The 26256-nt window shown below is 43.5% G+C and overlaps 1 protein-coding gene across 2 annotated transcripts in view; it reads right to left on the bottom strand.

Moving 5' to 3' along the window:
• Nucleotides 1-24610, bottom strand: part of Cd109 (CD109 molecule) — a 95211-nt gene extending 70601 nt beyond the window's left edge. Inside the window, exons 1-4 of one of the 2 annotated variants that reach the window (XM_027411077.2) lie at nt 24128-24610; nt 22956-23128; nt 5688-5716; nt 3436-3666 (exon numbers count right to left, since the gene is read on the bottom strand). In XM_027411077.2, coding sequence (XP_027266878.1) covers nt 3436-3666; nt 5688-5716; nt 22956-23128; nt 24128-24198 — 504 coding nt within the window. In that variant the 5' untranslated portion in view covers nt 24199-24610. Of the gene's footprint in view, nt 1-3435; nt 3667-5687; nt 5717-5923; nt 5998-22955; nt 23129-24127 lie in introns of those variants that run through there. The other variant, XM_027411078.2, reaches the window with a different exon arrangement.
• Between the last annotated feature and the right edge of the window lie 1646 nt (nt 24611-26256).

Here is a 26256-nt window from a genome sequence, read left to right as displayed (position 1 = left end):
CAGACTCAGAAAGATAAATAACACATTTTCTCTCATATACAGAATCTACATTTCAATATAGAAGGAGTGGAGTGTGTGTGTGTGTGTGTGTGTGTGTGTGTGTGTGTGTGTGTGTACATGTGTATGTGTGTGTATGTGTGTGTGTGTTTGTGTGTGTTTGTGTGTGTATATGTGTGTGTATGTGTACACGCCTGTGTGTCTGATATGAAAGTAGAAATGGCACAATGAAGAGGCAGAAAGAAAAGCAGGATTAGCCTTTCCTTATACTTGAAGAAGCTGACTGCTAAAGAGGTTAAGTGCACACTCAACTGTAATTGACTGGCATACTATAGCAACAACACATGACAGGACTCAGAAGTCAAGCCCGTGTCAATTCTACACTCAGCAAAATATGTCAGGGAGCTCTGTAACCAGGGTTCCATGAGAAATGTTCCAGTCTTCCCTTAACCTCACGATCAAGAGTAGTTTCATGCAGCATCCATGCAAAGCATTCTTCTCCCACATTCCCAGCCCTGTCGGCTCTGTCCCGTTCTCTCTTTAGTTTGTGTCCTTACCAACCTCAATATCCACCACACCCCTCTCTAACTAATGCCACTAATCCCATCCTTCCACTCTTGCCCACTGTCATCTGGAACAGCTGATCTGAGAAGGAAGCATAGGCTTGAAATGCTTGATACAGACCCAAGCAAACAGTGTCAGTTAGAATGGTAGCAGGACCCTAGGGGAAGGCTTCCCTCTGTCCACAGAGTGAAGTCTACACCCTTGCAGACCCATCTCTACCTTTAGGCTCATCTTCTTCCCAATACACAGATTCACTTGCCATTCACCACAAAAGTCCAGACCTCTGGACCTCTGCTGTGGAGAATGTGCCCCCTCTCCTGTCTACCGGTAAAGTAAGCTCAGCTTCCTGTCTGCTGCACAGGCCTCCAGCAAGCAGTGGCCTCTTTGTGGGTAGCCTCTGCACATCTGGAGTTTACTTTGAGGGTAGACTCTGCACATCTGGAGTTTACTTTGAGGGTAGACTCTGCACATCTGGAGTTTACTCTTCTTGAGTATGACATATAGTAAAAATGGAATAAAATCCTCTGTTACATATTTCATTTTAAAAAAAAAAATCTTAGTTCCAGTATGAGCTCTTGAGACCAAGGATCATACACTTTTTCTTATTCTCTATCCTTTGTCTAAACATAATGAGCTTGCCCAGTTATTAGAAACCAAAAAAAAAGATCTCCAACCGAAAGGGTATGGAAGGTGGAGGTAAACGTGGTGCTGAGAACTGAGTGAATAGTGGCAGCCAGAAACTTAAAATCAGTGACCGAAAACAGGTCAAGAATGGTCAGGTCACTGTCTCCTGGGCAAACGTCTAAGTCAGGCATTGTAACCGCAGTTGGCTCTGCTGTAGCTGCCACAGCATGATGCATGGGAGAGCTGTGGAGTGAAAAGGCTCAGGAAGAAATACAAAAGCTATAAATACATTCTGTCTAGTGATGAAGGAAATAAACACAATGAAATGCTGGGTTTCCTTGATCAGATGCACAAAGACTTGAGAAATACTAAAACATTAATTCTCAGTGTTGCCTTAGGGAAATGGAACACAAAAACTCGGCTGGTGAGTTGTGGTGGTGGAGGTGGAATTTTCTTCTAAATGGTGCCATGGCCCTTCAAGGAAAAAAGACGCTGAACCAATACTTCTGCTTCAAGAAGTTGCTCTTGGGGCTGGAGGAACAGAGTGCCAGAGCACAGTCATGGGATACACCCTCCAGACGTACCTGGCTGAATCCATGCATATTCACCTACACTCACACTCAGACAGGACATCCCCTCCAAGTCAGAAGCAGCTATAGCCACACAAGCTTATTCTCCTGCACCCAGAGCAAGATGTTAAAGCAGAATGTCCAGGGCAGAAGCCAGCTCTGTCAGCTGCCAACATAGTGTCGAAGCCACTTACTTCCATGCTGTGATGCTAAACTGCCCGTAGGAGAGAATTCAGGGCAACATAGAGTATGCTTTCTCCACTGTAGAAAGACCTCTGAGGCCCTGTCCTTCCTAAGGTCAGTTACTGAGACAGGAAAGATGGATAGATAAGAAGACAATGATCCTCACAAAAACACTGAATACTCCTCAATAAGCTGTAATGACAAGTATCTCCCCCTAACTATGGTTTCTTTGCCTATCAGCATCTTAGTCACAGCCATTCTTTTTTTCCCCAAAAAACAGGGTTTCTCTGTAGCTTTGGAGCCTGTCCTGGAAATCACTCTATAGAACAGGCTGACCTCAAACTCACAGAGATCCGCCTGCCTCTGCCTCCTGAGTGTGAGGATTAAAGCATGCACTACCACTGCCCAGCTGTCACAGCCATTCTTGGCAAGTTGGCTTGCAAGCAACCCTAGATGCCTTTCCCCACTTCAGCCTAAGCCATCCTGTCCCAAGTCACTATTTTCCACTGGAAAACAACGAAGCAGGCCTTATCATGAACCAGGCCTCTGCAATGAGGAATATGACTAGACTTGAGTCTATGTCCTCAACTTACAGCCCAGTATTAAAGGGGATTTTTGGCCACTCCTGTTCACTGTTTCCAAGCACTGAACTTCAGTACAAATGTCCTCTCCTAGGCAAGAGCCAGGCCAGTAGAGTCCTTCAGTCCCAGACCTAACAAAGGAAGGTTTCTCTGCATCCCTCCCAGAAAGTCAAGTGTGACTCTATACATCCTCATTTCGATCAGTGTAAAATCCAGGCCATCTAACAGCCAACAAGATTAATATAGCCAAATCCTCCAACCCAGCACCTACAGCTAACCTCACCTCTTAATGCCTGTCCCTTCACTTCCTGACGTCAGTGTGCTGATGGCCTACGGTATCTTCAGCATGTTTCAGGCCTTTGTGTGTGCGGACCCCTCTGTTTTGATTTGCTCATTCTCAAATTTCCTTCAGGGCTCTGCTCACACATCTCTTCTCTGGCACCTCTAGAAAAAGCACTAACAATTAACTCACCCTCTCGACCGTGTCTCTTGGTTCTCTGTTTCTCCCTACCATGTATTGTCACACACCTACAGATACATGAATATCTATGGCCTCATGTGTGTGCTTGTGTGTTAATCATCAGTCTTCTTGATACCCACTGAAAACTAAATTCAACACGAACAGGGGTTTCCTCTATTCTCTTCACTGCCTTATGTCAATTCCTGGAATACAAAATCTCAATAAGTAACTGATGAATGGGCAGGTCAGTGACGAAGTCAACAGTAGACAGGAACACACAGACTCCATAGCCTGAACCCTTAACCCAGCTCCCATTCAGAGGAGCGCCATGTCGAGAAGGAAGCCCTTCTGAGGTCAAATACTAAGAAACTACTGTGCCAATAACACAAGCAGAACTCTCAAGTCAGCTTCAGCAGAATGGCTGGAACTCCTTCCTTCATTTCTGTCTGCCACTTACCTTAATGAAAATGTTCAGCGGCGTCTTAAGAGGCTTGAAATCAGAGAAAAGTGTGAGCACACGAAACTTTACTTCTTGGTTTGGTTTATAGAGTGCTTTGTCTGTCTGAATGAGGACAGACATCCTCTTGGTCTCAAATGATAAGCGTGTGCTGTTGGAGAATAAAATCTCATCCGGGGTCTGTCCAGTTACAAGGAGTTCATAAATCTCATCTGCGCTGTCCAGAGGTAGCTGGGTGGGGAAAGATCAGACAGATCAATCTCACTGTCTTACCTGGAAATGTTTTCATTACAAATTAGAACAGAAAATTTAAGCACATGGTATTATCAAAAGGAACTGTAGTGTTGGGGAAAACTTATCCTTCATGGCCACTGAAGCTGAACAATTTGTTTTTTCTCCTTTAAAATCCTGTTCTTCAATTAGATCACAGAGCTTCTAGAATGAGGGACACACACCCCACAGCTGTCTCTCTCAGCAACAGTTACATCACCTTGCCATTTCCTTTGCCAAGTGCACGTTCATTCTCACTCACATCTGTTGAGGCTGGGTACTTAACTCCCCAGTAAGCTTTTCCATGCTTTCTCTGCTTCAGGCAATCAGTCTATGGAAGGCCAAAATGTGCTTCCTTGCCCTACTGATGGGGGGATGTCCTTCTGTATGCTGCTCAAATATGTTTCTCTTACTGGTTGATGAATAAAACACTGATTGGCCAGTAGCAAAGCTGGAAGTATAGGCAGGTCCACCAGACTAGGAGGATTCTGGGAAGAGGAAGGCAGAGAGGAGCCACCATTGAGGAGACACCATGTAGCCGCCAAAGGAGTAGCAGGTCCGGGCATTCTCCAGTAAGATAAGACCATGTAGAAATACATAGATTAGTGGTTATGGGTTAATAATTAAGAGAGAGCTAGCCAGTAAGAAGTGTAAGCCATCGGCCCAACAGTTTATAATTAATGTAATTAATGTAGGGTCTCTGTGTGTTTATTTGGGACTAAACGGCTACGGGACCAGGTGGGACAGAAACTCCATCTACACTGCACTCTCTGAAGCCCTCTTCTGTGATGCTTTCTTTTCCTGCACCCTATCCACCACGTTCACCATGTCCTGGCTATGCCACCATTTCTTTAATTAATTAATAACAGCAGAAAGCCTACCATCTTGTATGAACAAACCAGAAGCCATATTGAGTAGTTCACATGTTCAACATCATTTGACCTCAAGATAATCCCTCAACCCAATATCACACCTACCCTTCAACTGGATTATCCTGCTAAAACCATTTCACAAAGTAAACAGGCTGAGAGAGCTACAAGGGGTACTCCAGGCCGTCGGTTCACATCCACACCCAGTCTGTGCTACACTAAGCTAGTAGCAACTTGATGCAGTGATTTTTAAATATGTCTGCAAAGTCTCTAATCTACCACTCCTCAAAAGATGGAGTCAGCACTGGGTCACTAAAACAAGATATGGAAATAAAAGGAAAACTAGTTGAGGACAGGACGAGATCAGCAGGGATAGGAGAGGCACAAGAGAGCATGATGAAGGGTGGATGATCAAAATACAGTATGTAAATGTGTGAAAATATTATAGTGAGAACTATTATGTGTAATTTTATAATGTTAATTTAAAAAATTAAAAATGCATTGGGTGTGGTAGTGCATGCCTTTAAACCCAGCACTCAGGAGAGAAGTAGGCAGATCTCTATAAATGCATGGCCTTATCTTTAAAAAAACAAACAAAGGGAGAAAGAAAAAAAAAAAAAAAAAACATTGAAACATGAGTAGGGCCAAACACTGAGGGGCTCTGACGCTCCAGTGTACTGAAGAAAAATCCCTGTTAGGAGTTTTGAGAACATAATAGCCAATCTCTCTAGAGTAATATTGCCCTTAAATATTTGAAAACTGTACTGAACTAAAGCCAAACTTACAAGTGATGTAAATAAAGAGCCAATATGTAAATAAAGAGCCAATAAAAAGGTACATATGCCACAGTTACAATGTATTTCTTTTTGTTGTGGTTGTCCTGAAGGTTTTGTTTGGTTTTGTTTTGTTTGTTTTCAAGATAGGTTTTTCTCTGTGTAGCCCTGGCTGTCCTTGAACCCACTCTATAGACCAGGCTGGCCTCAAACTCAGAGATCCACCTGCCTCTGCCACCAGAATGCTGGGATTAAAGGCATGTATCTGGCTTGAAATGTATTTCTGAAACCGATTTCTTAACTTATTTATTGAAATCAAATAACTTAAATGGATACTTACTGATGGAAGGGTAAGAAGCTTGAAAAAGCCTAAAAGGAAAACAAGAAAGAAAAGGTATTCATCAAAATTTAAATACAATGTTTGCAGCAAAGATTAAGATTAAAAGGTCATCACCCAGTATCAGATCCCAGCAAGCTCCGCCCCTCCGTCACCATCACTGTCACTGTCTCCGCTGTTCTATCCCTGTTAAAGTTACACATGTTTGAGGAGTCCTTCAGAGAGGACACAGGGCAAACCTGGGGTTCAGAAGTTATTGTTCTGTTTTACTGGGGGTGGTAGTACAGGGGAGAGAGCCCAGGGCTTCATGCCCTCTAGCGAGTGCTTAGCACTGAGCTCCACCCACAGTGAGGCTCACTTTTCATGTTCTCATATACTCATGATAAAAGAAGGCATTAGTCATGTCAGGGGTGAGCTGGGACTCATAAGTGACTCATGAGGATCAGGGTGGTACAGACTGTTTTTCATGTACAGTTCCTAAAAATAGGACCACTAGGTTACCGCATGCCAATTTCTCATCAGATCCATTTATTTCAAGGAAAAGTGGTTTCAAGTTAATTGACAAAGTACTTACTAAAAGTTCCCATCAGATGTGATAATAGGCCCTTGGTTCTTTCATTGAAGAACTATTTATTAAAGGAACCACAGTGTCCCTGTCCTTCCAGAAGTCATGTGAGTCTACCATGTGAGCACAGGGAGATAACAGGACACGGCACAGTGCCGAGTAGGAATTAACAACAGGCTCTGAAATCAGACCACACTCAGGGATTTATCATGAGTTTGCTCTTCTCCTGCACTGTCCTTGGACCTGATTCTGCAGCTCAGTATTTTCATTCATAAAATGAAATTGTTAATATTTGTTGGGAACTCACGCCGTGGTTTGTGGAAAGGCTATTGAGGCCTGCAACATAACAGAATGGTTCAGGGCACACAGGAAGCCCTTGATGCTCATCAGAGCATCAGAAAGCTTGGAGAGGTGTCCATCAGGATATCAGCTTGCCTCTGTAGCAGAGTTCTCCTATGTTTATGAGGAAGCATGCCATCAATAAAGCATGTGTTTTTATTACCATTATCAATCCATGTTTACTAAGTGGGATAGTACCAGGCAGTAGTGGAGCATGCCTTTAATCTCAACACTCGGGAGGCAGAGGCAGGAGGAGGATCTCTGTGAGTTCAAAGCCAGCCTGGACTACAGAGTGAGTTCCAAGATAGACTCCAAAGCTACACAGAGAAACCCTGTCTCAAAAAAAAACAAATAAACAAATAAAGTGGAATGCCTATTATTTCTCATTCAAGGTATTATGTATCAAAAGCCCAAATTTCTTAGTCTTGCTTAAAATTAACAATAGAAGTGCCTGAGTATGGTGGCTCACACCCAGCACCTGGGATGCTAAGGTGGAATGATCACCTTGAGTCTGAGGTTAGCCTGGACAACATAGTGCATTCAACACTAGCCTGGGCTGCATATCAAAAACCTGTCTCAAAAATAAGTTAAAATAAGAATATTTTCTACCTTCACTATTATGAACAATCTTGTATATTCTCAGATCTTCAAACACCACTCTTCCTCCGGTAAACTCAAGGGACTATGAATAGGTTTGCGGGAACCACCCAGCAGCAATTCACCACCATTCTCACCCAGCATAGATCAGCTAACCTAAGGATTGTAAGCTCTCCTGCCCAGAACTGGGGTCTGACATAATAGGGCACTGGACAAAATGTGAGCAGAGTGAAGAAAGGAAGTAGATTCAAAGAGACTGAGGACAAGGAGCAGTCTGAGGGGGTATCTCAAGAAAACAACACTGACCTCTAGTGCTGTGGCATAGGATGGATCTGTCATGAGGAAGGCAAGAAGCAGGGACGAGATTGCACATCAGGGCGGGACACTTGACCCCACCAAAGCCAGGAGCTGGCTAGACTGAGCCCACAGCTGGGAGAAGGCAATTATGAGATGGGTCCAATTTGACTATTATTTTTTGATGGATTTCATTATCTCTTTTAACATGAAAAAAATAAATAAATTTATGATGTACAATATGATGTTTTGATACATGTGATGTTTTGATAACCTGTGAAATGGCTAATTCAAGATGCATTGCCTCACAGGTATTCATATTTGCTGTTAGAACAACTACCTTTTACTCTAGTGGTAATTTTCAAGTACATAAATACGCCACTAACTAGGGATTGAATCCATGATGCACACTTGAACTTATTCCTCTTGTCTAACTGGAATCTTTTATCCTCTGACCAACATCGCCCCTGAAGTCCCTTGCTGGATAACCACCATTTTACTCTCCATTTCTTTAAGCTCAACATTTTAAGACCTCATGTCATGAAATAATTCTATGTCCTCAGATTCACACATTTGTTTGCAAACAGCAGGGTTCTTTTCTCAGAGCAAAAACGGTAATCTGTAGTGTGGATCTAATTGGTCTTAATAATAAAAACCTGGAGTCAGATATTAGGGGGTGAATGCTGAACAGAGAAGTAAAGCAGCCAGCCACTGAAGCTCTTAACTCTTGTGAAATCCTCAGAAGGAAAAAAGCGTTGTGCTCCTGTCTCCTCCTGCCTTATATTCCTCTCACCGCCTTGCCATATCACTTCCTGCTCCCTCCTCCCTAGTGCTGGGATTAAATGAGTGTGCCTTCCAAGTACTGGGATCAAAGGCATGAGATCCCAAGTGCTAGGATTAAAGGTGTGTGCCACCACCGCCTGGACTCTATGGTTAACTAGTGGGTAGCTCCAGGCAAGCTTTATTTGATAGAGTACAAACAAGGTATCACCGCAGTATTCCACTGTGAAAATAGACATTATCTTTCTTTACCCATTTACCTGTTAATTGACACTTAGGTTGTTACCGCCTCTTAGCTATATGAGTTGTGCTGCAATAACATGGAAATGCAGGTGTCTTTTGGACATGGTGATTTCATAACTGTTGGGTATAAACATAGTTTATACAGGAATAATCTATGTTCATTAAGCTTTCGCTTCTCATGGGATACAAATATTCTGTACTGGATTTAAATGCAACTGAAAGGCTATATCAGCAACTATACCTGGTAAAACCTTTTAAAGATATAGAACTTCACAAACTTTTTTTTTTTTTAAGTGTTGAAATACAGTAACAGGCGCATGCCTTTAATCCCAGCACTCGGGAGGCAGAGGCAGGCAGATCGCTGTGAGTTCCAGATCAGCCTGGTCTACAAGAGCTAGTTCCAGGACAGCCTCCAAAGCCACAGAGAAACCCTGTCTCGAAAAACCAAAAAGAAGAAGAAGAAGAAGAAGAAGAAGAAGAAGAAGAAGAAGAAGAAGAAGAAGAGGAAGAGGAAGAGGAAGAAGAGAAATACACTAACAACAGGCATTCTCTATACTACACACTTTGAAATGAGGAGGTTGTCCTTTCAGGCATAAATTTGGGAACAGATTAGTATACAGAACTTCACAGAAGAGTCAGTAAACCATGAACATAGCTGGAGAGAGGATATGCAAAGTAAAATCTTAAAAGACAAACACATAAAATCCATCAATTTGAGAAAGAGCAAAAGGATAAGTGGGAAGGGAAGAGAAGGAGGAAATGATATAATTATATTTAATTTCAAAAATTATAGATACACATATGTATATGTATCTCTGTGTCTGTCTGTGTGTGTGTGTGTGTGTTGTCCAGTTGGAACCTCCAGCTCATCCAAAAAGTCCCATTCCTCTCTCTCCAAACCCCACCCACTCAGAAAATCTCCAAACAAAAGGAAGACCCCAAAAGGTCCAGTTCCTCATTCTTGGAGGCTACTGCAGCTTCCTCCCCTGAAGTTGCCAGTTGCCCAAGTCCTCATCTAACGAGTTCAGCTTTTGACCATACTTGGGCATAAACCCAGCTTCTGGCAGATGTCATCATCCCTCGCCTACAGGCTATATAAGCTCCCTGCTTTAGTTCAGGTGTGTGGCTTTTCCAGCCCAGATTTCTCAGACTGGAGAACACCCCCACTCAGGAGTTGCTGTGCTCAAATAAACTTGTTCTTTTACTTTTTCAATCTCGCTTGATCTGGCTCACTACCTCAGCAGAGAAACCTATTATGGAGGTACAGAAAATCGTGTGTGTGTGTGTGTGTGTGTGTGTGTGTGTGTGTGTGTGTGTGTGTGTGTGTGTGTTTTAAAAGGCTATCATGTTACTGAGCTGGTAGAAGAAATGTGACAAGTAAAGTCTGTCTTTCAAAAATATTTGTTGGCTACAACTGTAGCTCAATCATCTTGGAGTCCCTGCTTTCCTCAGCCTGTGTGCAGATCCTGGTACCTATAAGGCCAGCCCCAGGAGGAGGCAACCCTGGGCAAGTCAGGCCTCTAGCTAACAGGACCACAAAAGCAGGGTGTGGTGGCACACTCCTTTTATACCAGCACTGAGGCAGAGGCAAGCGGATCTCTGTGAGTTCAAGCCCAGCCTGGTCTACAGAGTTCCAGGACAGCCAGGACTGTTACACAGAGAAACCCTGTCTGGGAGCGGAGGCAGCCACAGGAGCACAGAGCCCTAGGTTCAGAAGGCTGGGACACGCCCTTCAGCTTACATGAAAGAGCCTTTCTCCAGCAGTGGATGTGTGTGGGTGCTATAACACAGCAGCCACCACAGTGTCCCAAGGCAGAATCAAGGATGAAAAGCGGAACTGCAGAGAGCTGTGCCCAAAAAAACCTGCGCCTTCCTGAGAGGTACTTAGTTTTCATTGCTTCAGGATAAATTTTTCAGGGTTGGCTAGTTTGTCAGACCAGGGAATGGTGGGAACAGTGTGCTTCCTTTCTACCCCGGTCTGACACACAAGCCACCTCCCACAACCACGGTCGAGAGGTGGGGAGGGGAGAAGATTGATTCCTACCCAAGTGACCCCAGGCAAGGAGAGAGAGGAAAGCAGCTGGGAATCTGCAATAAATGAATCTCTTACACTGGTTGAGTGGAGGGCAAGCATGCTGGCAATCCCAAACAGGCTCTCTAGAAACCTCATTTCACAGGGGCACTCATCTTGATGTTTTGTTTTGGGTGTAGCTTTTAGTCAACTCATAGAGCAAAGCTGAAGGAGGTGCGTGCCTGGGTCCCACTCCAGACCTATGACTACTCAGTCCCAGAACCAGAAAAGATACAGAGCCAGTCAGCAGTGAGAGTACAGAGGCAGAGATGTCCCGGTCCCTCTAGCTCCTGCTGGACATGGGGATCATCCCAGACACACTGTGTAGATAGACACATAGTGTCTACAACAATCTCATGAGTCCCTATTTAAAAGGTCAATACATCTTGGGATTTCCTAGGCATTTACTAAGTCCTAGCACCGGATTTGAAATTCAAAAGACTACAGTAACTTGGGTCACCAAATGAAAAGTAGTGGTGGGGAAGTGAAGCAGGATAAATGGGAAATAAGAGCCCCTTTCTCGGCAGTTGCTAGGTTGAGAGTTAAGAGAGAGCATTTGCAAACCTTTGGGAACATTTTTTTTTTCTCTTTGGCCAGGTTCCACTCAGACATGGGAACCAGCTATTGAAAGGCAGCACGAACTCTCTCAATCGCTGAGGGTGTGCTCTGTTACATGAGGCTCTTCCAGACAACTGTAACCTCTGATGGCTTTCACATATGACCAGAGAGAGGCCATCTCAGAGCCTTCCAGACTGCTGCCTCTGCCCCTCAGTAGCCAGCACCTCAAAAGAAGCCTTGTTTGCTGACTTCACACTTGGCACAGCCGAAAAGCCAGCCATTTAATTTACAAATAGAGACCAAGCTATTTTTAAGTTGTGTAATAAGCACACACAAGAATGAACCTTCCCTTAACTTTTGAAGCCACACTCTGTAAGACAGCTGCTGCCTGACATCTGTCATCACCAAGTAGCTCAGGAGAATTGTTGACCGGAAAGAATAGTAGACATTTGGAAATAAGACTAGGTCCAGAAATACACTCTATGAAAAAAACGGGATTTTTCCACAATGTATCTGCCCAACTTAATATTTGAGGCTTAATGTCTTTGGCAGTTCTTTGCTATGCAGTCATATGCAAAAATAAACTTTGGTTTTATCCCCACTGTTAGTAAGTTTTACCTATTTACCAGTTTACTAGATATTCTCTATGCAGAAATTATTTCATCTCCAGATGAACTACAAAAGGAGGACAATTATCTGCCACAAATATGTGGAAAATAGAACTTTAAAATGCAGGGTTTCGCCGGATGTTGGTGGCGCACGCCTTTAATCCCAGCACACGGAAGGCAGAGGCAGGCGGATCTCTGTGAGTTCGAGGCCAGTCTGGCCTCCAGAGCAAGTGCCAGGATAGGCTCCAAAGCTACACAGAGAAACCCTATTTCGAAAAACCACAATAAATAAATAAATAAATAAATAAATAAATAAATAAATAAAATGCAGGGTTTCTCTTTAAAAGTTTAATGTCATTTTGGCAAAAAAAAAAACAAAAACAAAAACAAAAAAACACCTAATTGAGTCAATACAGAAAATACAAGTATTTCACAATCTCTTTATCTCTTTTAAACCCTCCTTTGGATTCTTTCATACTCTTCTTGCTTTCTGTTATTTCCTGCCTCCCCTTTGTTTAGAAATATTTCAATAAATATGACCTTCATACATAATGTTTCATTCCTTGTATATGGCTCAGTGACATAAGGTCAAGCAGAAACCCACTAAAAGTAAACCAAGGTTCAATACAAATGGAAAAGCAATTGTCAGGCAGGGTTCTTGGCTTTGAAATGTACAGAATACGTACTATGGCAAGGCTGGCAATCCACAATCTGCAGGCCAACTTAGCCCACACTTTTTGTGTAGTTCATGAACTAAGAATGGCTTTTCATTTTTAAACAGATGGGGGAGAACAATTTTTCATTGTTAGTCAACGGCATACAGATTCTAAAGTTGTTCCTTTGTCTCCAGGTGCTTCAAAGCTATAAGGTAGTGTTGAGCAACCATAATAAAGAAAGACAAAAGTCTACAGCAAGGGGCTGGAGAGATGGCTTAGTGGTTAAGAGCATTGGCTGCTCTTCCAGAGGACCCGGGATCAATTCCCAGCACCCACATGGCAGCTCACAACTGCCTGTAACTCCAGTTCCAGGGGATTTGACACCTCTACACCAATGAATATAAAATAAAGTTAAATAAAAAAAAAAAGTCTACAGCAAAACCTCCATTTACCTCTGCAGGAAAAGTCTGTCACCCCCTGTGGTGCACTGGGGGGGAGACCCACCCCTCCTTTCTCAAGGAATGAGGTTGAATGTCCCCTAAAGCCTACAACAGAGAGGCCAGGTTTTTGCTCAGGAGGAGGTGGGAGCCTCTGTATCTGCCAGTGGTAAATGGACAAAGCAAAGACAACTAACTGTCTTTGAAATGTTACTATATGTCAGGTACTGTGATCAATGCTCAAAAACAATGTACCCGAAAAAACAATAAAGAATTGGGTGAAATTAAATTAAAAACAAATCTTATTTAACCCAATATGTTCAAAATATTATTATCAAACACATAAAAAAACAATGAGTTTATTGCTTTTTTGGCACCAATATTCAAAACCCAGTGTGTACTTGATAGCTAGAGCTTGTCTCAAGTCATACAAGCCTCATTCCACATATTCAAAAACTTCATGGGAGGCTGAACCTGGTGGCACAAGATTTTAATCCCAATCCCAATACTCAGAAGTACATAAATCTCTGAATTCAAGGCCAAACATGATCTACATAGCAAGTTCCAGGCTATTTAGGGAAGTACAATGACACACTGTCTAAAAAAATAATGATAATAAAACAAAATTTAAATTAAAAAAACCACACATAACTAATGGCTGCCACCTTAGATGGTTCAGCACTAAAATTATTCTCATTTAACCCTCACAACAATGCCACTCGGTAACTACTATTGTCAGGTGACTCAAGAGGGGTCAGTTTCCTGGCCATCTCCTATGATGGGATTGGTGACAACCCTTCATTTGGGAGCCTTCATCCAGTGATTGATAGAGGCAAACCCACAGCCAAACACTGAACTGAGTTCCAGATGTCCTGCTGAGGACAGGGAGGGGCCAGGGGAGTCAGGGACATCGGAGGAAAACACACAGAAAAGGCTAGCCTGGCTCATGGGAACTCACAGAGTCTGAACCAACAACCAAGGAGCCTACATGGGACCAACCTAGGCCCTCTTGCATATATGTGACAGTTGTGTGTAGCTTGGTCTATTTGTGGGACTCCTGGCAATGGGAGCAGGGCTGTCCCTGGTGCTTTGGCTGGCTCTTGGGAACCTATTCCTCAGGCTGGATTGCCTTGCCTAGTCTGAATACGGGGGAGGTGCTTAGTCTTATGGCAGCTTAATAGGTCATGCTTTGCTGAAGCCCATGGGAGGCCTGACACTTTCTAAGCAAATACCAGGAGGGGTGGATTAATGGAGGAGGGGGTGGAGGGAGAGAGGGAGAGAGTGAGAGGAGAGGAGGAAGGGAAGTCTGGTATTGGAATGTAAAATAAATAAAGAAAAAGTAAGCAAATAAAATAAAAGGAGTTCAGTTTCAATATGTCTTTGGAACTTCCATTTTGACCCACAATGCCTCCCACCAGGACAGCACAGATCCAGGTATTATTTCTAAAACAGTCATTATAACATAATCTCATAGACTTTGGCACACAACAAATATTTTAAATACTGAATATAATGAATGCCTTCTTTACAGTCCTTAAGATACTCAACAATAGTATGCTAGACTGTTCCTCTCCACTTATGCCAATTTCTTCACCACTTGGTCTGGTTTTTAGACTTCAAATCATGAATCATTTCCTCCAAACCAAAAGTCCCACAGACCTGCCCTCCAGTTACCCACCACTATTCCCCCACTGGATCTTGGAACTATTTCAGCCAGGGCCTTGCAGGCAAACTAAGGCAATGCATAAAGACAGGTACCATGCGTTTTGCCTCCTATGTGGAACCTGGATGCTGCATACATGACATGAAAGAATGGGACTCAGAGAAAGGAGCCAACCAGGAGGGATGGGAACAAGAGAGGGGAGATTGGATATGATAGATGTGTATAAAAATGCCATCATGAAATGCATCATTTTGCACAAGCAATACACAGTAATAATCTAAAGAAGTCAATTCCAAGAACTTCCCTATGAAAAGAAAAGAGTAGAAAGAGAGCAAGACTGGAACCCACCATGATCCTCCACCTCAAGCCCTGTCACTACACCTTTGTGTGATGGTTATCTTGGCCCAAACCAAAATACGATGAGTCAGAATGCCACCTCACACACTAGCAATCATGACGGGAATGAACTCATCCCATCCCCTTATGCCTCTAGGAAGGCACACCTTCATCACAGCCCCCCCCCCTTTTTTTTTTAAGACAGGATTTCTCTGTGCAGCCCTAGCTCTCCTCGAACTCACTTTGTAAACCAGGCTGGCCTCAAACTCAGAGATCTTCCTGTCCCTGCCTCCTAAGTACTGGGATTAAAGGTGTGTGCCACAAGCTAGCCTCAAACACAGATACACACCTGCCTCTGCTGCCCAGGTGCTGAAGTAAAGGCATGGGCCACCACGGCCTGGTGAGTTTGGATTTTTGAAACAAAGTCTCACTCTGTAAACCAGGCTGGGTTCAAACTCATGGCAATCCTCCTGCCTCACTCATCTTTGTGCTTTTAATTTCAAGTATTACTCTCCTGGATCCTCCAATGTTATCCTCCCACTTATTCCTCACCTCTCATTCAACCATGGGATATTAAATTAATAAAAAAGAAACATCTTTGAGAACATGACAAGTTTTAGCATTACAAAGCTGGCTTAACAGAACATAAAGGCTCAACAGTAATCCATCCCAAATTCTTACAGGACCTGCTTTCTATTTCCACTACAGCCCTTCAGTGAGTCATAAAGACGGTGACTCACTTGGTGTTAGATGAGCAATGCGTGTTTAACTTGAAATTTAAAGAATTAGTGTGTTTACTTTCAACTTCATTCAATCACTGATTCACAAATCAAACCCCAAAACATGTTAGTTATTTTACTGCTCAAAACTAACACCAGTGCTTAAGGTTGGGGGATACTTGAAAGCAAGCACAGACATTCGGGAGGGGCCTTCTCTCAGAGCAGGTGAGTCATCGAGCTTGCAAGGGCTTGCCTCTCACTCCCAGGCTTCCCAGAGCTTGAGCAAGTACAATTTGGGAGACACTAGAATAGGTGTTCTCATTTAATGTTGCTGAGAATCATCTGAGGTGATGGTAGAAAAGACTAAGGTACCTGGACCTTGGCCACGTCTGAAGGGTGACCGTGAATCTACACTTCATTGCAATTCACCCCTTGAGAAACACGGTGATGGAATTTAGATGTCTGAGATGCCCTGACCAGCTCTCTGGCTGTTTCTCAGCAGTCCATCAAGAGCGACTCCACCCTGAACTAGAACAAGACACTGCACAGCACTCAGGTTTTCAAGCTTCACTAGACTTTTTTCCTTCCATTATCAGAAGAATCGACATTTGTAAACATATCCTAGCTCCAGACACAGCTTCCGAATATGTGAGGAGAGTTTTCTAGAAGATAGTGGAAAGAACACTGGGCTGAAGATTTGGAGAAGTAGGATCCCATTTCCAGCTTTTCGAGAGCAGCAAGCAATTTGACTTTGGGCAGGGCCTGAGAAACCCCGAGGCTCCTCAGCCACAAATTAGGTAATTGAGTTGACTTAACTCTGGTGTTGCCTTCCAGGTCCAAAACTCTACAGTGGGCATAATTAAATTCAGAGAAAAGGAGGCATTTCATCTTACAATTCTTTTGTGATTGCTGCTGTCATTGTTTTTGTTTTGTTTTGGGACAGAGTCTCTGTATGTAGCCCAGACTGGCCTCAAATTCCATCTTTCTGCTTTAGCCTTCTAAGTGCTGAGTTTACAGGTGTGTGTCACCAGACCTAATCCAGCTGATAGTTCTTTAGATCCACAATAGGGCTCATATGATTCCTAGTCTACTGCAAATCTGAAAATGATTTAGAGGAAGGAAATACAATATTCCTCCAGCCTCTGTACCCAGACATAACTAACCTGAGGTTCAGGCTTCACTGATCATTAACTGACTTGTTTAAGTCAGGGAAACTGAATGTTCTCTCTTAGCTTCAGTCTCCAAAATTAACATAATAGTGCCTAGTTCATTGGGTAGTAAAAATTAAACACTCTGTGCTTGGCACTATAAGCAAGCAGTACTTAATATGCTATATATGTCTTCCCTTCCCCATGATATGAATGCCTTTTATGGAGTTTCAAGTTCAGGGTCATCTCAATAGGACAGTAATAATCACCTTGGATGTGAATTACTGATACTCTCCTCTAACAACAGCAGCTATTTTCTTGAACAGTAGCTACTATTTCCTGCTAAGTGCTTTAAATCTTTATTTAATCCTCACAATCAGTATATAATCATGCTAAGTCAGAAATCATTATTATCAGATGATGAAATTAAAATCTGCTGCAGCCCTCAAGCCCCACAGTCAAAAAAATCATTCGATGGAGTAGCCAGCAACTGCAACTTTACAGTCTGGCTCCAAAGCATGTCTAGGTCTTTTACCCTCAGTGTCTACCCCTCCTAATATGTATCCCACACAATGGCAAAGATACACAAATGAAGAATCTACACTCATGTAACTACAGGTTTAGACTGAGTTCTGCTTGACAAGTTGCCTGTAAAAACCTGCCCTGGGATCCGCCTACACACTACACTAATTACTGTACTTTCATAAAAACCATGGGGCAGGATCTTAATCTACACAGATGATAGGTATATTTGACAGCATTGTCTCCACCAAATGACCATTCCTAACTAGGCTGGATGATTTTTTTTTTTTTCATTTTCCAGCTAATAACCTTATATGGAAGGGAAATTTTAATATTTCAATTTCTATATTTTAAATCCTTTAGACACTTGCCCACAGAGTCCAGAAGAGGGTGTGAGATACCCTGGAACTAGAATTACAAGTGACTATGAGCTGCCTGATGTGGGTGGTACTGGGAACAGAACCCAGAACCTCTACAAAAGAAGCAAGTGCTCTTAACAGCTGAACCACCACTCCAGCCCCAGAGTTTTCCTTATTAAAAAATAGACTATGGGCTGGAGAGATGGCTCAGAGGTTAAGAGCGCCGACTGCTCTTCCAGAGGTCCTGAGTTCAATTCCCAGCAACCACATGGTGGCTCAAAACCATCCATTATGAGATCTGGTGCCCTCTTCTGGTGTGCAGATATACACGGAAGCAGAATGTTGTATATAAAATAAATAAATAAAATCTTTTAAAAAATAGACTAAACAGATTCTACCAAGAGAATTAGCCAAGAACTTAGCACAAAATCAAAAAGTGAGTTATCAGAGGACATGGATACTATTAAATCCCATTATTAAAAGGGAAGGCAAAGATCCAAGCAACACAAAAAGATAAATAAATAGTGTAGAGGTGGCAGCACACACCTTCAATCCCAGCACTCAGGAAACAAAGGCAGGATGATCTCTGTGAGTTCAAGGTCAGCCTGGTGTACATATTGAGCTCCAAGACAGCCCAGGATCCATAGTAAGACCCTGTCTCAAGAGATCAGATAAATAAATAGTGCCTTCACACACTAGAGATGACTAGGCATAGCTTCCAGATGTTCCAGTTGGCATCTCCATTTCAGGACTTTTTCTTTTTTTTAAAAGATTATTTATTTTTATTTTATGTGCACTGGTATTTTGCCTGCATGTATGTCAGTGTATGGAGGTGTTAAATCCTGTGGAACTGGAGTTACAGACAGTTGTGTGCAGCCATGTGGATGCTGGAAATTGAACCCAGTTCCTCTGAAAGAGCAGCCAGTGTTCTCTCAACTGCTGAGCCATCTCTCCAGCCCCTTAGGACTTTTTCTTAAACCAGGTTTACATGGAACTAGTGACAATGAATTACTGTTTGTTATTTGAAGTAAATTTTGTTTGGAAAAAAAAAACAGTGTAAGCTCTAAACAAACTGTTCAGGTTGAAGAAAGGAAAAGGAAATGAAGTTTGGAAAGAGGAAAACTCACTCTTGACCCAACACTAGAAATGCCAGTCTTCTGTCCTCTGGCATACACAACCTGCTGAAGTCCCATTATGTTATGTCAATTTTGTCTGTGGAACTAGCTGCCTCTTGCATAGGAAAGAAAGTAAGATTATGAACCCAGCTGTATTCGATGCAGAGATGAGGGTGATAAAAGCAAGAAACTGGATCATGTACTGAAAAGGCAAAACTCCATGCAGCTTAGAAGGAACACTTTTCTAAAGGACCACCCCCATACATGTCAAACAGATAAATAAATCATTCCATGGGGGGGGGGGAACCTTACTCTTAACAAACCCGTGTTAAGGTTTGTTCTTGTGAGTTTTGTTTGTTTTGTTTTAAGATTTATTTATTTATTAGATACAGAGTGTTCTGCCTGCATGTATGTCTGTATGCCAGGAGAGGGCACCAGATCTCATTATAGATGGCCGTGAGCCAGCATGTGGTTGCTGGGAATTGAACTCAGGACCGCTGGAAAAGCAAACACTGCTCTTAATCTCTGAGCCATCTCTCCACCACAAGGTATGTTCTTGTTATAGGGCTTGTTGGCAGATGCCCATAAGACTAACACTTGGGAAGCAGAAGCAGGAGGATCGGAAGTTCAATGCTAGCCTCAGCTACATAATGAGTTCAAGACCAGCCTGGGATAGATGTGACCTGTCTCAAAACACACGCATAAAAAATTTAATTAAGGGCTGGAGAGATGGCTCAGAGGTTAAGAGCACTGACTGCTCTTTCAGAGGACCTGAGTTCAATTCCCAGCAACCACATGGTGGCTCACAACCATCTATCATGAGATCTGGTGCCCTCTTCTGGTGTGCAGATATACATGGAAGCAGAATGTTGTATACATAATAAATAAAATCTTTTAAAAAAATAATTAAATTAAAATAAAACCCACCAAAAAATTAAAAATAAGCCCATTGTATAATCTGAATCTGTTAATAGTAATGGTTTTATTTCTGAAGCAAATTAAGCTAGAAATACATTCTTGTGCTGTGGCACAGAGCCCTGGCCCAGGGATTTTTCTAATCATTCAAAAGCATCTCTTTCCACAGCTTTGCTAGATGATAACTTTATTAAAACCTTTCCATGAGGAAACTGATGAACTAATCAAACCAAAACTGAACTTGTTTGAATGTATGTAATGGGAAGAAATAAAACACAAATACTATAAAGATTCAGGCCCTGCAGATCTACAAGTCCTCCTTAGTCTGCATGAGGTCACAACTGCAGAAGGCAGATAAAGCAAAGGATGTGGGGAAAAGGAGGTGGGAATGTCTTCATCCGTAAGCCCTAATGTTACAGGAAGCATCTGCTCTGAGAACAATTGGCAGCCTCTGACTAGAGAGTAAGACTCTCCTTCAAAGAGGGAGAGTACCTCTAGCAATGCGAGATTTCAATGGCCTGATTAATCAACAAAAGCAAGAAGCGTGGGGTGGGGAGAGCAGCATTTTCCCACTTTCCTTTTTAAAGAGCCATTCTGGTCTAGGGTCTTCCAGTCTAAGCTTGAACATATGGGGGATGCTCCTCAAAAAAAATAATAATAATAATCAAAGCCAAGCCATAATATAAATCCCTGGTGCAGTTGCTATTTGTTATAGAGGAGAAAGTGATTAAAGTGTAGGAAAGAGCAGAATTCTAAAATAAGAGCGGGGGCCTGGAGAGATAGCTCAGCAGGTAAGAGAACTGGCTGCTCTCCCAGAGGACCTGGGTCCACCTCCGACCCACGAATTACCGGAGCCCCGCTGGCCAGGGCACCACATGGTGGTTTACACCTGTTTGTAGCCCCAGTTCCAAGCCGGGCGTTGGTGGCACACGCCTTTAATCCCAGCACTTGGGAGGCAGAGGCAGGTGGATCTCTGTGAGTTCGAGGCCAGCCTGGTCTCCAGAGCGAGTGTTAGGATAGGCTCCAAAAGCTACACAGAGAAACCCTGTCTCGAAAAAAACAAAACAACAACAACAAAAAAGAAGAAGCAGAAGAAGCAGAAGAAGCAGAAGAAGCTATAGCACCAGTTCCAGGAGATCTGATGCCCCCTTCTGGCCCCCTCAGGCACTGCATGCACATGGTACACACAAAAACATGCAGGCAAACACTCATTCACAAAATAAAATACAATTAAGTCTCAAAAAATGAAATGAGTGTTGTAATTAAAAAAAAAAAAAAGCAGCTCCAGAGAGAAAGACACCATGCAGCAGAGATCAAGTGATGAGGTTTTTTTTATTAGGGGAAAAGGATCATAAAAGGAGAAAGGGGAGTGGGGAGACCAACCTCCGGGGACAGGAGCAGCAGGAGAGAGGAAAGTGAGGCAGAGTAAGAGAGAAAGGAACAGACATAGAGAGGGAGAGAGAGAGAGGGATGGGAGGTGGGCAGGGACCTTTTCAAAGGAAACAGTGAATAGGCACAGGTGGCGCTCTTGGTGGCAGCAGCTGAGGGTGTATTCTGTCAGAACTCCAAAGGCAGGCCAGTACAGATGCCTGAATACTAACAAACAGTGTGTAAATGTCCAAGCAAAGCTCAAATATTTATCAGAATCATTCATGTTCTTCTGGTCCTGTACATTCCAGGGAAACAGCCATCAAAATCATAAATTCTTGATGAATAAATAATGAAGATAAAACTGCTTAAGAATTATCTCCTTTGATTTGATACATGTTCCAAGGTTTCTTTGACTACTACCATAACAAAGGTTTGTTCATTTTCAGAAATGATAAATCCAATAATAGAAATTCAGGTCTGTCCCCATGTATGAAAGGCCTTGATTTCTATGCCTGCTTCTTTAGGGCTATTACTGCTAACACCAGCTGCTATTGTATAACTAATGTGTGGTAGGACTACATACTAAAAGATTTTAATTTGCATTATCTCTGTGGCGCTGATGAGGAATCTGATGCTCAGAACAGTTAAGTGACCTGTTTAGTATCATAGCAGTTCTAAGAGCCAATGTCATCAGTGAGCTCCAGGTCTGTGATTGACCGTTTCTCAAACACAAGGTGGATAGCTCCTGAGCAATGACTCATGGGTTGTTCATGAACACATGTGAACACTCACACACACACTCACACACACACACACACACACACACACACACACACACACCAGCCTAGCCCCAGCACATATAACCCTCTTCGGAATTCCCAGCTTAAATTTCCCTATACAGCCAGTCAACCTCCTATAGAGAAAATCACAGATAGGCATAAATTTTAATCTCATTTGATGGCGTCTTTTGTTTTCTATACTACTGGTAAAGGATACATTTTTATAGAAAGAACTACTGTGGAATCCCATCCACCCTGCATTATGAACCCTCACAGGATTTAAAAATAATTAAATAAATAACTGAACAATAGAAGAACTTACACCTGTTTCCAGTATACATACACTTTAGTTAACAGTGTTTATATTTGGATGCCAGAGCAGGGCTTATTAGAGTTTATTACCTTTACTGACAACACTTACTAAGTTTTACTCACTGGGCACAGTGCTTTTGTATCCAGAAAAAAACATATCATTTTAATGAAAAATATATTTTGTATATTAATGAATAAACCCTAGATTTAATTTTCCCTTAACACTGGGAAAAAAAAAAAAAAAAGGACACTCCTGGGCCCAATATAATCTGAAACCAAACAAAAGACATTGGTTCTTTTTATAAATAGCTAATCCTTTTCCCATGGCCACCTTCCCCTTCCCACACACTCACATCACTTTTAAGTTATGGGTTTTTTTTTTTTTTTGCTCAATAAAACTGGGCCTACTATTCCACAAATCAGGATTGTGTTGCTCTTTTTTCCTTCCCACTGGCTTATTTAGTAAAATCAACTGCACCCATTAAGCTTGGCAATACGTGAGACAAGCGTTTAGCTCTGTCCATGGCTCTTGGAGCAAACTCTCGCCTGCATTTCCCAGCTTCCTTGCTGTCTGTCTGTCCACGCACAGTGGTGGCAAGCACCATTTCCAGGCCTGGCCCTCAAACACCTGCCCCGTGGAAAACACTGGATGTTCTTCCCCTGCAGTCTGAGGAGATGAGATGAGAAGTAGCCACACAAGAAGGAACCTGGGTCTTTGTCCACTTGGTAGAAGTTGTCAGGGACAATTTCAGACTTAAAGGTCTGAGAATCAAACAGGCTCTCTGGAAACCTCTGAAAACTTGTGTTCCTTTGCTGTGCAGCCTAACCCATGGCTCTATTACCATATTCCAACTATGGCTGTAAAACTGTCCAGTTTACCTTACCTCTTTTAAAGACTCCTTCTGCTTCTAGGACGGTTTCTGTTCTGTTGGAAGCCTTCTTTAACACCTGAGCCTTTACAGTGATCTGTAAGGGGCCATGTTTTAGAAGCTCCACACCAACTGTCAATTTTGCTCCAGGCCTGATGATCCCTGGGGCTGTCACCAGAAAGCGGGACCTGAAGAGTTACCAACAAAAGAAAATCAAAGTTTTTTTAATTATTAAATTTATTCATTTATTTTACAGCCCTACATCAATCCCCCCTCCCTCCTCTCTGCCCGCACACCTACACTGTCCCCGCTCCTGAGTGAGGTCTCCACACTACTCCACCACAGTAATTACAACTAAAATGGTGTCACTGCTGTTGAGTAGTGCCATGAAGTGCTACAGAAGACATAATTTCTAAAACAGTTCAAATGTACAGGAGCCAAAGAGGAAAAGAAAGCATGCAGAAGTCACTGCAGAATGCAAGTCTCCAAGTCTCTTCGGAGATGACTTCATCTCCACAGTATTAAGAAACACACACACACACACACATACACCTAGACTTAGGATCTTGCCTGCTCAAATCTTCATGCTTGCCTATCCACCCAGGGGGAGGGGGGGGGAATGATTGAAATCACCTTCTGAAAATAAATGCCAGCAACGAAATCTCCAGTTAGTAAGCATCTTAAGTACCCCCAAAGAGGCCGGGTGTGGTGATGCACACCTAGACTTCTAATGCCCTGACACTCAAGGGGCCAGTGAGGCAGAAGGGTCCCTAGGCCAGCCTGAGTTACAAATGAGCCCCCTGTAATAATAATAATAAAAGTAATTTTCTTTGCTGAAGAAAAAAAAATCTTTAGAAACGGAGTACTTTATACTATCTAATTCTTGTTCATCTTCCTGCAATCTCTGATTTGTCACTCTCCGGTCACTTCAGTCACACTGACAGTGTCACGGTAGAAACATTCTGTTTAGGAAAGAAAAAAAGTCTCTAGTGGGGAAAAAAGAGGCACGTTATTTAGGGCTAACAAGATGAGAGGCAAAAGGCAGAGCAACATGGACTGGAGCAAGGACGGGCGTTCTTGAGCAAGCTGTCGCAGCAGAAGGACTCTAAAGAAAGCCCCCTGGTGGGTCCCACAGGCCGCGCGTCCCCGTGTCCCCTGCGCCCGCGCCCTCCGGCCCGCGCTCCTACCCCCGGGCGGCCAGCGCGGTCGCGCACACGCAGAGAAGGTGGGCAGCGCTCAGGAGGCTCCGACAGCGCATCTCGGCGTCTGCCCGCGGGGTCTGCAGCCCACCGAGTGTGCGCCCTGCTGGGTGTGGCTGGCCACCTCCTGCCTGCCTCTTCCCCCCCTTCGCACCAGGATTTAGCAAGCTGAAATGGGCGCGCCTAAAAGCAGAGAGATCTAAATTGAGACTTGATGGCTCCACCCATCCCGCTGCATCACAATGGCGCTTCTGGCTTCTCCCGGGCTAACGTCGTCTGTCCGGTGGCTGAGAAAAGCGGTCTCTGCACGCGGTGGCCACAACCTGGCCCCACCTTCCCTGCTCCCCGGGGAGAACAGTGGGCGCCCACTTCCTTGGCTACTGGGAACCAGGGGCTTGTTTACTCTAGCGTTCTACCAGCGATGCCCGGAGTGAATAAACAGGCCCATCCTTGTGAGCAGCAAATTCATAGCAGCTATGTGAAGTGGAAAAAAATCAATCGTTGTCCTCCAGACGATGAGTCAGAAGTTTAGGGAAATGGAAAACGCGATCGTGCCTGGAGACACACACACACACACACACACACACACACACACACACACACACACACCACCACACCGGTGAGTACATATTGGTAGTTATTTAATGTATATGTATAATTATTTAAGAGAAAAACTCTTTTCTTAAGTTAAAAATTGAGGTATACTTTCCCCTCTAGAAAAATGTTACGGTTTCTCTAATTTAAAAGGAAGGCGCCTAGTCTTGAGTGTGACCCCAGAACCTCGTTTTTATTTATTTGTTTGTTTTTTTTTTTTTTAAGGCCTGGGGGGAAAAAAAATTTCTGGCACAAGCAAAAAGTTAGCTGATGCCACTTGAAACTCAGAAGCAGCTGAGCTGTTGGGGAAGATGCTTGTACCCTTGTAGCTATTGCTAAACACTTTTTCCACGGGAAGTCCTCACTCGACTCCTGAGTTTCTAACAGTTTGTCAGAACACAATTAGGGTCGGGAGAGAAAGGCTGCGCTGAGAATGAAGGTGTCCAGGGGCGCGGCTCCCCAGCAGTTACTGATCCCCAGCTCTTCTGAGCCCAGGTTTTCTGCTTCCCTGACACCCTATTTGGCACCATCCCTGTCTTCAGATGACTCAGGTTTCACCATGGCTACCCCATAAAAGCGGGCAAGTGCCAAAGACTACAAAAACAGGCACATTCAGTGCCTGACGACTTGAACTTTCTCATTCCAAAAAGGAATTTTAGATGGTTGGTGACAGTCGAGTTTGGGGCAAAATAAACCTAGAGAAACGTCGACCAGAGCTACACGTGGGCACAGCTGTGTGCTAAAAGCGGGGAAGTGGCACCTGGACAAAGTGAGGGTGTAGGAGCACAGGAATTGCTTTCCTCCCTTTCCTGTCCCCACCCTTGTTCACCCTACTGGATGTCTGAAGATGTCCCTTGTGTCCTGTTCTAAGGGCAGCCTATTGTTAGTGGTCATCTTCCTGGGCAAGCGGGACTTGGGTCTGACTGTGCCCTGCGGTGCAGCTGGTTCTTGGCACAGCTGTTACTGCTGGGCCGGTATCCTCACCTCCCTTGGACAGGGAGGAGGAGCAGGTTCAAGTGTGGACAATGAGCCAAGTTCTAAATCTGTATTTGTCATACTCCAACGTGTGTGAGAAAGACATCGAGATGTGGAAGTCCGCTCAGCAGGCCCTGGGTGGGAACTGCAATTTATTTCCCCATCGGCAGGGTGCCTAGGGGCACTCTGATGAGCAAAAGAAGTTGGAATAACTGAATTACTCGCCAAAATTTGAGCTCTAAGCCAACAGATGTTCAAATCATAGTACAGGAAAGCAAAGAACATAAACGTGACTCCTCCAAAGATAAAGTCCCTTGGGATGTAATGATTTGAATGAAAATGTCTCCCATAGTCTCAGGTACTTGAACAGCTCCCTAGGGAGGTGATCCAGACACTGGAGGAAGCACATCAATCATTAGGGCAGACTTCAAGAGTTCACAGCCTCAGGCCACTTCCAGTTCCCCCTCTGCTTCATGTTTGGGATTGAAGATGGGATTTCTCTGCTTCCTGCTCCTGCAATCACGCCTGCCACTTGTCTCCTCGCCTCC

Source organism: Cricetulus griseus, chromosome 4, assembly GCF_003668045.3.
Source record: "Cricetulus griseus strain 17A/GY chromosome 4, alternate assembly CriGri-PICRH-1.0, whole genome shotgun sequence".
NCBI classification, from domain to species: domain Eukaryota; kingdom Metazoa; phylum Chordata; class Mammalia; order Rodentia; family Cricetidae; genus Cricetulus; species Cricetulus griseus.
This window is presented reverse-complemented; position numbering and strand designations above follow the sequence as displayed.